Below are 11,334 nucleotides of genomic sequence, written 5' to 3'. Positions count from 1 at the left end.
GTAGGTGAGGAACAGAATCTGAAGGAGTAGGTGGGAATGTGGAGAGATCAGCAAATGGGATTAGTGCAGTATTAGTGTACATGTAGTATAATACAGTATTAGTGTAGATGTAGTAATAATGTAGTATTAGTGTAGATGTAGATGTAGTACATATAATGTAGTATTGGCGTAGATGTAGATGTAGTATAATGTAGTATTAGTGATGTAGATGTAGTATAATGTAGTATTAGTGTAGATGTAGCATAATGTAGTATTAGTGTAGATGTAGCATAATGTAGTATTAGTGTAGATGTAGATGTAGTATAATGTATTGGTGTAGATGCAGATGTAGTATAATGTAGTATTGGTGTAGATGTAGTAATAATGTAGTATTAGTGTAGATGTAGATGTAGTACATATAATGTAGTATTGGCGTAGATGTAGATGTAGTATAATGTAGTATTAGTGATGTAGATGTAGTATAATGTAGTATTAGTGTAGATGTAGCATAATGTAGTATTAGTGTAGATGTAGCATAATGTAGTATTAGTGTAGATGTAGATGTAGTATAATGTATTGGTGTAGATGCAGATGTAGTATAATGTAGTATTGGTGTAGATGTAGTATAATGTTAGTATTAGTGTAGATGTAGTATAATGTAGTATTAGTGTAGATGTAGTATAATGTAGTATTGGTGTAGATGTAGAATAATGTAGTATTGGTGTAGATGTAGAATAATGTAGTATTGGTGTAGATGTAGATGTAGTATAATGTAGTATTGGTGTAGATGTAGATGTAGTAGTATAATGTAGTATTGGTGTAGATGTAGATGTAGTATAATGTAGTATTGGTGTAGATGTAGATGTAGTATAATGTAGTATTGGTGTAGATGTAGTATAATGTAGTATTAGTGTAGATGTAGTATAATGTAGTATTGGTGTAGATGTAGATGTAGTATAATGTAGTATTGGTGTAGATGTAGTATAATGTAGTATTAGTGTAGATGTAGTATAATGTAGTATTGGTGTAGATGTAGATGTAGTAGTATAATGTAGTATTGGTGTAGATGTAGATGTAGTATAATGTAGTATTGGTGTAGATGTAGATGTAGTATAATGTAGTATTGGTGTAGATGTAGATGTAGTAGTATAATGTAGTATTGGTGTAGATGTAGATGTAGTATAATGTAGTATTGGTGTAGATGTAGATGTAGTATAATGTAGTATTGGTGTAGATGTAGATGTAGTAGTATAATGTAGTATTGGTGTAGATGTAGATGTAGTATAATGTAGTATTGGTGTAGATGTAGATGTAGTATAATGTAGTATTGGTGTAGATGTAGTATAATGTAGTATTGGTGTAGATGTAGATGTAGTAGTATAATGTAGTATTGGTGTAGATGTAGATGTAGTATAATGTAGTATTGGTGTAGATGTAGATGTAGTATAATGTAGTATTGGTGTAGATGTAGTATAATGTAGTATTGGTGTAGATGTAGTATAATGTAGTATTGGTGTAGATGTAGTATAATGTAGTATTGGTGTAGATGTAGATGTAGTATAATGTAGTATTGGTGTAGATGTAGATGTAGTATAATGTAGTATTGGTGTAGATGTAGTATAATGTAGTATTGGTGTAGATGTAGTATAATGTAGTATTGGTGTAGATGTAGAATAATGTAGTATTGGTGTAGATGTAGATGTAGAATAATGTAGTATTGGTGTAGATGTAGTATAATGTAGTATTGGTGTAGATGTAGTATAATGTAGTATTGGTGTAGATGTAGATGTAGAATAATGTAGTATTGGTGTAGATGTAGATGTAGTATAATGTAGTATTGGTGTAGATGTAGTATAATGTAGTATTGGTGTAGATGTAGTATAATGTAGTATTGGTGTAGATGTAGAATAATGTAGTATTGGTGTAGATGTAGAATAATGTAGTATTGGTGTAGATGTAGATGTAGTATAATGTAGTATTGGTGTAGATGTAGATGTAGTAGTATAATGTAGTATTGGTGTAGATGTAGATGTAGTATAATGTAGTATTGGTGTAGATGTAGATGTAGTATAATGTAGTATTGGTGTAGATGTAGATGTAGTAGTATAATGTAGTATTGGTGTAGATGTAGATGTAGTATAATGTAGTATTGGTGTAGATGTAGATGTAGTATAATGTAGTATTGGTGTAGATGTAGATGTAGTAGTATAATGTAGTATTGGTGTAGATGTAGATGTAGTATAATGTAGTATTGGTGTAGCTGTAGATGTAGTATAATGTAGTATTGGTGATGTAGATGTAGTATAATGTAGTATTAGTGTAGATGTAGCATAATGTAGTATTAGTGTAGATGTAGCATAATGTAGTATTAGTGTAGATGTAGATGTAGTATAATGTATTGGTGTAGATGCAGATGTAGTATAATGTAGTATTGGTGTAGATGTAGTATAATGTTAGTATTAGTGTAGATGTAGTATAATGTAGTATTAGTGTAGATGTAGTATAATGTAGTATTGGTGTCGATGTAGAATAATGTAGTATTGGTGTAGATGTAGTGTAATGTAGTATTGGTGTAGATGTAGATGTAGTAGTATAATGTAGTATTGGTGTAGATGTAGATGTAGTATAATGTAGTATTGGTGTAGATGTAGTATAATGTAGTATTGGTGTAGATGTAGATGTAGTATAATGTAGTATTGGTGTAGATGTAGTATAATGTAGTATTGGTGTAGATGTAGTATAATGTAGTATTGGTGTAGATGTAGATGTAGTATAATGTAGTATTGGTGTAGATGTAGTATAATGTAGTATTGGTGTAGATGTAGTATAATGTAGTATTGGTGTAGATGTAGATGTAGTAGTATAATGTAGTATTGGTGTAGATGTAGATGTAGTATAATGTAGTATTGGTGTAGATGTAGATGTAGTATAATGTAGTATTGGTGTAGATGTAGTGTAATGTAGTATTGGTGTAGATGTAGATGTAGTAGTATAATGTAGTATTGGTGTAGATGTAGATGTAGTATAATGTAGTATTGGTGTAGATGTAGTATAATGTAGTATTGGTGTAGATGTAGATGTAGTATAATGTAGTATTGGTGTAGATGTAGTATAATGTAGTATTGGTGTAGATGTAGTATAATGTAGTATTGGTGTAGATGTAGAATAATATAGTATTGGTGTAGATGTAGATGTAGTATAATGTAGTATTGGTGTAGATGTAGATGTAGTAGTATAATGTAGTATTGGTGTAGATGTAGATGTAGTATAATGTAGTATTGGTGTAGATGTAGATGTAGTAGTATAATGTAGTATTGGTGTAGATGTAGATGTAGTATAATGTAGTATTGGTGTAGATGTAGATGTAGTATAATGTAGTATTGGTGTAGATGTAGATGTAGTATAATGTAGTATTGGTGTAGATGTAGTATAATGTAGTATTGGTGTAGATGTAGATGTAGTAGTATAATGTAGTATTGGTGTAGATGTAGATGTAGTATAATGTAGTATTGGTGTAGATGTAGATGTAGTATAATGTAGTATTGGTGTAGATGTAGATGTAGTAGTATAATGTAGTATTGGTGTAGATGTAGATGTAGTATAATGTAGTATTGGTGTAGATGTAGATGTAGTATAATGTAGTATTGGTGTAGATGTAGATGTAGTAGTATAATGTAGTATTGGTGTAGATGTAGATGTAGTATAATGTAGTATTGGTGTAGATGTAGATGTAGTATAATGTAGTATTGGTGTAGATGTAGATGTAGTATAATGTAGTATTGGTGTAGATGTAGATGTAGTAGTATAATGTAGTATTGGTGTAGATGTAGTGTAATGTAGTATTGGTGTAGATGGGTGGTTGATAGTCAAGATGAACTCAGTGAGCTGAAGGATCTGTTTCCATGTTACATCACTCGATCTGAATAGGAAAGCATTGATACTCAGAATTTCTGTAACATTTGTCACCAAGTTCAGGATCAGGTATCCCACACCACCTGCTTTAGGACAGTTATTATCTTACAACCATCAGGCTCCTGAACCAGTGTGGATAACTTCACTCAACCACTACTCTGAACTGGTTCCACAACCTACAGACTCTACAATTTATGTACTTGGTATTACTTTTTCTTCATTTGCACAATTTTTATTCTTTTGTAAATTGGTTGTTTGTCAGTCTTTGTTTATGTATGTGGTATTTCTTTATTTTCTCTATTTCCTGCAGGAAGATGCATCTCAAGGTAGCATATGTTGATATATGTGTACTTTAATAATAAATTTACTTTGACTTTAACTTGAATTCTTTGAAGATCAACCTCAGACCATTATATCATTGTTAAACACTCTGCAGCAGTGCATTCCACACCTTCGATCAATTCATTTTTTTTTGTCGCAACTCCAGTCTGGCCTTTCTCACAGTCAGCTCCACTGTGCTGTAAAGGTCCAAGGTCAATCTAGTGGATTGTCCTTGGTGATGCAGGGCATTTCAGGAGATGATCTGTGGTCTGCTTTTACGAACATGCTCAACACTCATGTGATGACATCAAGAAGATGGTTTCCTTTCTGAATGCTTCTCCAAATTTATTCAAGCTATCATGTTAACTGTTTATATCTGTTCATAAATGGAACCTAGAATCCACTTCTGACTGAAGGAGGCCATTCTTTGCTGCCTACAGCCTAGATTCTCCCATTCTTTTTCTGTTGCCAGGGAGCAGGTTTGGCCCATCAAGTGGATGCTGATTCTCAGAGCAATTCCACCTCCCCACTAACTTTCCCTATATTTCTTCTCCCCATTCTTTTACCACCATTCACAATGCATCACATAGGGCAGAGAAATGGATTCCTCAGCTCTGTGTTAATTTAAGAGTAGTACAATAGGTTTAGTATTGGCAAGGAGTAGAAATCTTCAAAATGAGCATTCAGAGCCCTCAGTGACAACTTGAATGTTGTTTTTTTAAGATCTGGTGTCACTCAAAATGACCATAAACTGGTGAAAATCCCAGCTAAACACTGCATCCATTGATTTGTCTTTCTCCAGACCTTGGCTGCACAGGTTCATATGAAGTATGAGTCCCAAGGTGAAGAAAATAATTGTTTATTGGTTGAGTTATTGAAGAGGAACATTTTGATTCACTTAATGTCACTTTACTGATTCCCAGGCACAACACTATCAATCTATACTGTTAAAGGGAACCTGAGGAATTAATAATCTCAGCAAGTCATAATGATACAATTGAATTATTCAATGTGGTTGGAAAATGAAGGCACTGGAGATTAATGATTGCGACTAATAATACGACCTATTGTGACCTCAAAATATTTGTGGACAGCAAAGTCAATTACACAGTAACATAGCAGCAAATAAGTCACCTATTTTGTGTTTGGGGGATAAGGGTTACTGGGGATAACTCGCTAGGTTTTCTTTGACTAACTATGGGATCTTCCACATCCACCTGGGAGGATGTACGTGCTTGACTTGAAAATCAAAAACCTTTGGCTTTGCAGCACTACCTTGGTGCTTAACTGGAGGATCAATCCTGATTTATGCAGAAACCTTGGGAGTGTGAGGAGGGGCCTTCATCTCCCAAGTCCGACTTGGGAGTGCAGCTTAACGAGCTGAAAAGTGAGTTCAGGGTGGGGCGGAAGGAGGCATCGTAGCGCAGACTGATCCTGCCCTTTCCAACATTCATCCATATTCACTCAGCTGGTCAAAGTGTGCTCAATAGCTGATGTGCAGCCGTGGATGATTTCATTTTAAGTCCTATATTGGAGCCATCTTGAGCAGGAGGCTGCAGCCTTGGCTAAGTAATGGTCCAGCAAATTAGTGTGGGCTAAATATAGGCTGCACCTTGTCACTGTGGAACTCCCAGCATGCCACAGGACAGTGTAAAAGAGCACTACTAAGTTCAAAGTTCAAAATAAATGTATTATCAAAGTACATATATATCACCATATATTGAGATTCATTTTCTTATAGACAATCATAATACAGCATACAATAGAGTCAATGAAAAACTACATACAGGCACACAGCGACAAGCAACCAATCTGCAAAAGATAAACTGTGCAAATAAATAAAGAGAGAGAGAGAGAGAGAGAGAGAGAGAGAGAGAGAGAGAGAGAGAGAGACAGATGGACAACTAAATAGGTAAACAAACAAGTAATGAGAACATGTATAGAGTCCTTGAAAGAGAGTCCATACTTTGTGGAGTCAGTTCAGAGTTGGGATGCACAGAAATTGGCCCTTAAACCCATTTCCTTATGCCAGACTGTTATTCTGCCCAGTCCCATGGACCCGTGCTGGGACCACAGCCCACCAATCCATGTACTTACCCAAAGTTCTCCTAAAAGTTGCAATCGTACCCCCAGCAACTCATTCCACAGTCGCACCACCCTGAGTGAAGCAATTCCCCCTCAAGTTCTCCTTAAATGTTTCACCTTCACCCTTAACCCATGACCTCTAATTTAACCTAGTTATACCACTGATAATTTTACATGCCTCTATCAAATCTCCCCTCATTCTCCTACTCCAGGAAATAAACTCTTGGCCTATTCAACCTTTTTTTGCTTCTCTGGTCCTCAAATCACAGCAACATCCTTATAAATTTTCTTTGTAGTTAACTCTCTTGGATTCCTCCTCCAATGTCAGCAGCAGAGTCATGACTCACACACTCTGCATGACCAATACCATAAATAATAAGAAATAATAATAAAACAAATTAACTAATGTTTTTGTTGTGTTTTAATTTCGAGTTTATTTTCTCATTTGCACATTTGTTTTATCTGGGCCTGTCTTGGTGAAGTATAACTCTATGATTTTATGACTCTAGATTTATCAGGTGGTTTGTCTGACCAATCAACCATAACATGGGGTGTAAGGGTGACCCTTGATTTAAGATCACACCTTCAGACTGCACCATTACAGAGGAAGATGACAAACTGGGGATCATTCTTCAGTGATATCTCAGCTCAACCTCCTCCCCCTTCACTCTTCTTCTATTCCCCACTTTGGCCTGGCCTCTTACCTTTTCTCTTCACCAGCCTATCACCTCCCTCTGGTGCCCCTCTTTCTTCCCTTCCTCCCATGGTCCAATGTCCTTTCCTATTAGATTCTTTCTTCTCCAGCCCTCGCCCTTTCCCACCCACCTGGCTTCACCTATTCACCTCCTACCTTGTCCTCCATCCCCTCCCATCACCTTATTCTGACATCTTTCTCTTTGTTTCCAGCCGTAATGAAGGATCTCAGCCTGAAATGTTGACTGTTCATTCATTTCCATAGATGCTGCTTGATTTGCTGAGTTCCTCCAGCATTTTGAGCATGTTGCTCCTTTCTGCATTCATCATTGTCTCTCCAACGCTTCCATTCCTTTCCTCCCCTAACCCTCTTATCCAGATGCTGAGAAGTAGGAAAGAGTTACACACCTGCTTTTAGCTACTGCACCCATGAAATGCGTGAGTCAAGAGCAGCACGTTGCTATTACAGCTCAAGGCACTCTGGAATTCAAAGTTCAATTCTGGCGCCATTGTACAAGGCTGTACGTCCTCCTCGTGGAATGCGTGGGTTTTCCCCAGGTCCTTCAGTTTCCTCCCGCCATCCAAAGATGTACTGGGTAGGCTAACTGGTCTTAGTAAATTGTCCTGTGATCAGGTTAGGCTGCTGGGGCTTGAAGGACCAGGAGATTGCTAAATAAATGAATACTGCAGGAGGAATTCAGCAGACCAAACTGCATCTCTGGATGGAAATAGGTAGCCAATATTTCAGGCTGAAGCCCTTCATCAGGAGTGGAAAGGAGGGGGAAGGAAGCCAGAGTAAGTGGAGGAGGCGGAGTACAAGATGGCAGGTGATAGGTAAAGCCAGGTGAAGCAGGAGGTGGAGGATGGGGGAGAGGGGATGGAGTGAGAAACTGGGAGGTGATAGGTGGAAAAGGTAAAGGCCTGAAGAAGAAGGTAGCTGATAGGAGAAGAGAGTGGACCATTGAAACAAGGGAAGGATGTGGGGCAACAGTGTAGGGTGATAGGCAGGTGAGGAGAAGAGAAGAGAAGGGGTAAAAGGTGAACCAGAATAAGGAATGGAAAAGAAGAGAAGATTGCAGGAAGGGAAAAAACAGAAGTTAGAGAAAATGATGTTCATGCAGTCTTCTTTGCCCTTCCTTTCCAGTCGTACTGATGAAGGGTCTTGGCCTGTTTATGGGAGGAGGTGTTTGTAATGGCACAGTATGGCTGCACACTAGATAGCCCTGAATTTCTATAAAATGCCACTTCCAGGTGTGAATGCCAAATCGGAGAATTGCAGATTCACCACTTTGCATCTTGGCCTTTCTTTGACTGATTCAACACTTCGCTGAGCAGTGATGTAGTGTGCCTTGGCAGCGGCAGCCTGCAGGGGTCCCAAAGCAACATTCGTGAGACCAAGCATGACCTTCAGAGAGCTGCAGGCACCTGTGTTTGTGACTTCTCGAGGTTTGGAAACCCCATGGGTAACACTCCTGTGAAGCACCTTGAGAAAGGCTGCTGTTGTTGTTAGAGCTCTAAACACTCCCTGCTGTTACCACTGCTGTTTGCCATTTCCTTTCCAATCAGCCCAGCAGATGGTTTTCCTCCCTAGTGCATTCGTGCACGAGGGAGGAAATTCAGCATGATATCATGCCTTGTCCTGGCTCAGGACTGGTCTGCACTATCAGCCATGGAACAGCAGTGGCCCCAGTCCCTGACCAGAATCCGGTTTATTATCTCTGGCATACCTTGTTGTTTTGTGGCAGCGGTTACAGTACAATAAATAAAAATTATCTTAAGTTACAATAATAAAGATATAAAAAATTAATAAGTATTGCAAAAAGTGGTGTAGTGTTCATGGGTTTATGGTCCTTTCAGAAACCTGGTGGCAGGGGGGAAGAAAACGCCCCTAAAACGTTGAGCGTGTGTCTTCAGGCTCCTGTACCTCTTTTCTGATGGGAGCAATTAGAAGAGGGCACGTTCTGGGTGTTGGGGGTTTTTAGTGAAGGATGGTGCCTTCTTGAGATACCCACGCTGTTGCAGAGTTTCATGCCTACGATGGATGGAACTGTCTGAGTCCACAATCCTTTGCAGCTGTCCTGACAAAAAAAAATCAGCCAGGGTTCCTGCTTCTGATGGCAAGCTATTCACCACTGCCAGACGAGCTCCAATCACCACGACGTTGAAATCCTGAGCCCTCCCTCATTCCTCCTGTCGCTACTCGGTTGTATGTTAGATTTTGCTAACACCTAGAACGGGGGTCGGCAACCTGCGGCTCCCGAGCCATTTGTGGCTCTTTCACCTCTGTGCTGCGGCTCCCTGTGGCTTTGGGAAATAATTGGTCAGTATTTAATTAAAATGTATTTTATGTTAGTTTGTTAGCTTTTGAAATGTAATTCTGGTGATCTTGTACAACCTAAGTGTAGCGACACATTTCCTGCCACATCATAAAACGGCTCACAATTAGCCAGCATTCCGGCTAAGGGAGATAGCCTACGGGGGTTTGTGAGTACGCGTCTTTTGCAGCATCTGCGTCCATGGGGGCTGGGTTGAGGGAAGCTGAAAAGCAAGGCTGTTTAGTTCGAATAAAGCTATCTTTGACTGCAGTTTACTGACACCGCTACAACGTGTTTTTATCGCTGGCTGTCCAGACGGAAGGTGCTGAAACGCTTTGTCGCGTGTCTGGAAGAAGTGAAAACTTTCCTGGGCAGCAAAGGGCTCACCTTTCCTGAGCTGGAACAGCCAGAGTGGATGGAAAAGCTACACTTCATGGTAGACATGACAGCGCACCTGAACACGCTGAACACAGCTCTTCAGGGGAAAGGACGTACAGCCCTGCACATGTTGGAGGATGTTTTGGCATTCGAGCGCAAGTTGACAGTGCTTGCCAGAGATTTACAGAAAGGCACTTTGTCTCACTTCCCCAATTTGAGAGAGTTCAAACAAGGTCACGACATGATAATTTCGGAGTATTTACATTCTGCAATCATCGCAATGCAAACATCGTTTGGGAAACGCTTCTGTGAGTTCAGAGAGGAAAAAAACACATTATCCTTCCCGGTCACTCCCTTAAGCATCGATCCTTCCCTACTGAATACGACTGCATTGGCAGGTGTGAGTCAACCTGATCTTGAGATGGAACTGGCCGACATAGCCGACAAAGACATATGGGTGTCCAAGTTTAGACGCTTGACAGCAGACCTTGAAGATGTTGCCCGTCAGAAGGCCGTTCTTGCTCAGAAACACAAATGGAGTGATATTGAAAACCTCACAGATGACAGCTTGCGATCCTGTGTAAAGATGAAGGTGACATCATACAGCCCTGATGTGCAGACGCTGTGCGCTGAGGTCCAGGAGCAGAAATCCCATTAACCAAGTATGATAAATATTTTAATTGCCTATTATTTTACTCATATTCATATTTTTTCATTGTTCAGTGAAATAGTCCTTTTATTTTTCAGGTTGACAGCTGGCTGACGTTATTTTTGGTTTGCTGCTGGCGGAAAATTTAAGTTCGGCGTTTTTCATAAATACAAGAAGGACTCAAATAGACATTGAATATTTTACTTAAAAGTAACTTTCAACCCAACGTCTTTTTTTCGGAGTTCAAAATGTTTTTGTTGCATGCAGAAATGTAATTTCGTTTTCTCTGCAGGAGTTCATCAATTTCATAAATGCAACACATTATAGTTTGTTTATACATAGCATAAAGGCAAAAAAAACGTTGTATGCAGTGTTATTTCATTTTAAATGTCAAACGGGTTTTGCGGCTCCCAGTGTTTTCTTTTCTGTGGGAAACGGGTCCAAGTGGCTCTTTCAGTGGTAAAGGTTGCTGACCCCTGACCTAGAAGAATATAAGGAATGAAAAACGGAAGTGGGGGTAAGCACTTCAGCCCCGTGCACCTGCTTTGCACTGATGAAGTACTTAGTTGATCTTTCATTTCTGCACCACTGCCCACATCCCTCGTTTTCCTTCACACCCAAAATCTCCCACTTTGAACATAAAACAGACTGATCCCCATGGCCCTTTCTGGAAGCGAATTCCAAAGATTTGTTACTGTCTAGGTGGAAATGTAACATCTCTTCTGAGTCCTGAATGATCAGAGCTGAGGTTCTCTGCTCAATCTGGTGCTCCTGGGGTGGCCCCCTCTACGTCAGTGATTCCCCTTCATTGAGCCCCCTTCAAAAGGCATCCTCCACAAAAGGCAGGCTTTGGCCACCCAAGTAAATTCTACTTCCCATTCCCATTCCAACATGCCAGTCCATGACCTCCTCTGCTGCCCTGATGAGGCCACTCTCAGGTTGGAGGAGCAACACCTCATATTTTGTCCAGGTAGCCTCCAACCTGACTGCATGAACATCGAG

General features: G+C 39.3%; 2 protein-coding genes across 2 annotated transcripts; one reads left to right on the top strand and one right to left on the bottom strand.

The window, feature by feature from the left end:
- Nucleotides 1-525: 525 nt before the first annotated feature.
- LOC132403413 (DNA-directed RNA polymerase subunit beta''-like) lies at nt 526-9,020 on the bottom strand. Its single transcript, XM_059986821.1, has 3 exons — nt 8,915-9,020; nt 2,391-3,855; nt 526-2,239 (listed from the first exon to the last, which is right to left on the bottom strand). The coding sequence occupies exons 1-3, from the start codon at nt 9,018-9,020 to the stop codon at nt 526-528; spliced, it is 3,285 nt and encodes a 1,094-aa protein (XP_059842804.1).
- Nucleotides 9,021-9,443: 423 nt separating this feature from the next.
- LOC132403557 (general transcription factor II-I repeat domain-containing protein 2-like) lies at nt 9,444-10,795 on the top strand. The gene is made up of 2 exons (XM_059986947.1): nt 9,444-10,345; nt 10,431-10,795. Exon 1 carries the CDS (start codon nt 9,721-9,723, stop codon nt 10,339-10,341), a length of 621 nt encoding a protein of 206 aa, XP_059842930.1. The 5' UTR covers nt 9,444-9,720; the 3' UTR covers nt 10,342-10,345; nt 10,431-10,795.
- Nucleotides 10,796-11,334: the final 539 nt, after the last annotated feature.

The sequence above is a fragment of the Hypanus sabinus genome, chromosome 13 (genome assembly GCF_030144855.1).
Source record: "Hypanus sabinus isolate sHypSab1 chromosome 13, sHypSab1.hap1, whole genome shotgun sequence".
Lineage (NCBI taxonomy): Eukaryota > Metazoa > Chordata > Chondrichthyes > Myliobatiformes > Dasyatidae > Hypanus > Hypanus sabinus.
Note: the sequence above shows the minus strand (reverse complement) of the source record. Positions and strands in the feature narration are given on the sequence as shown.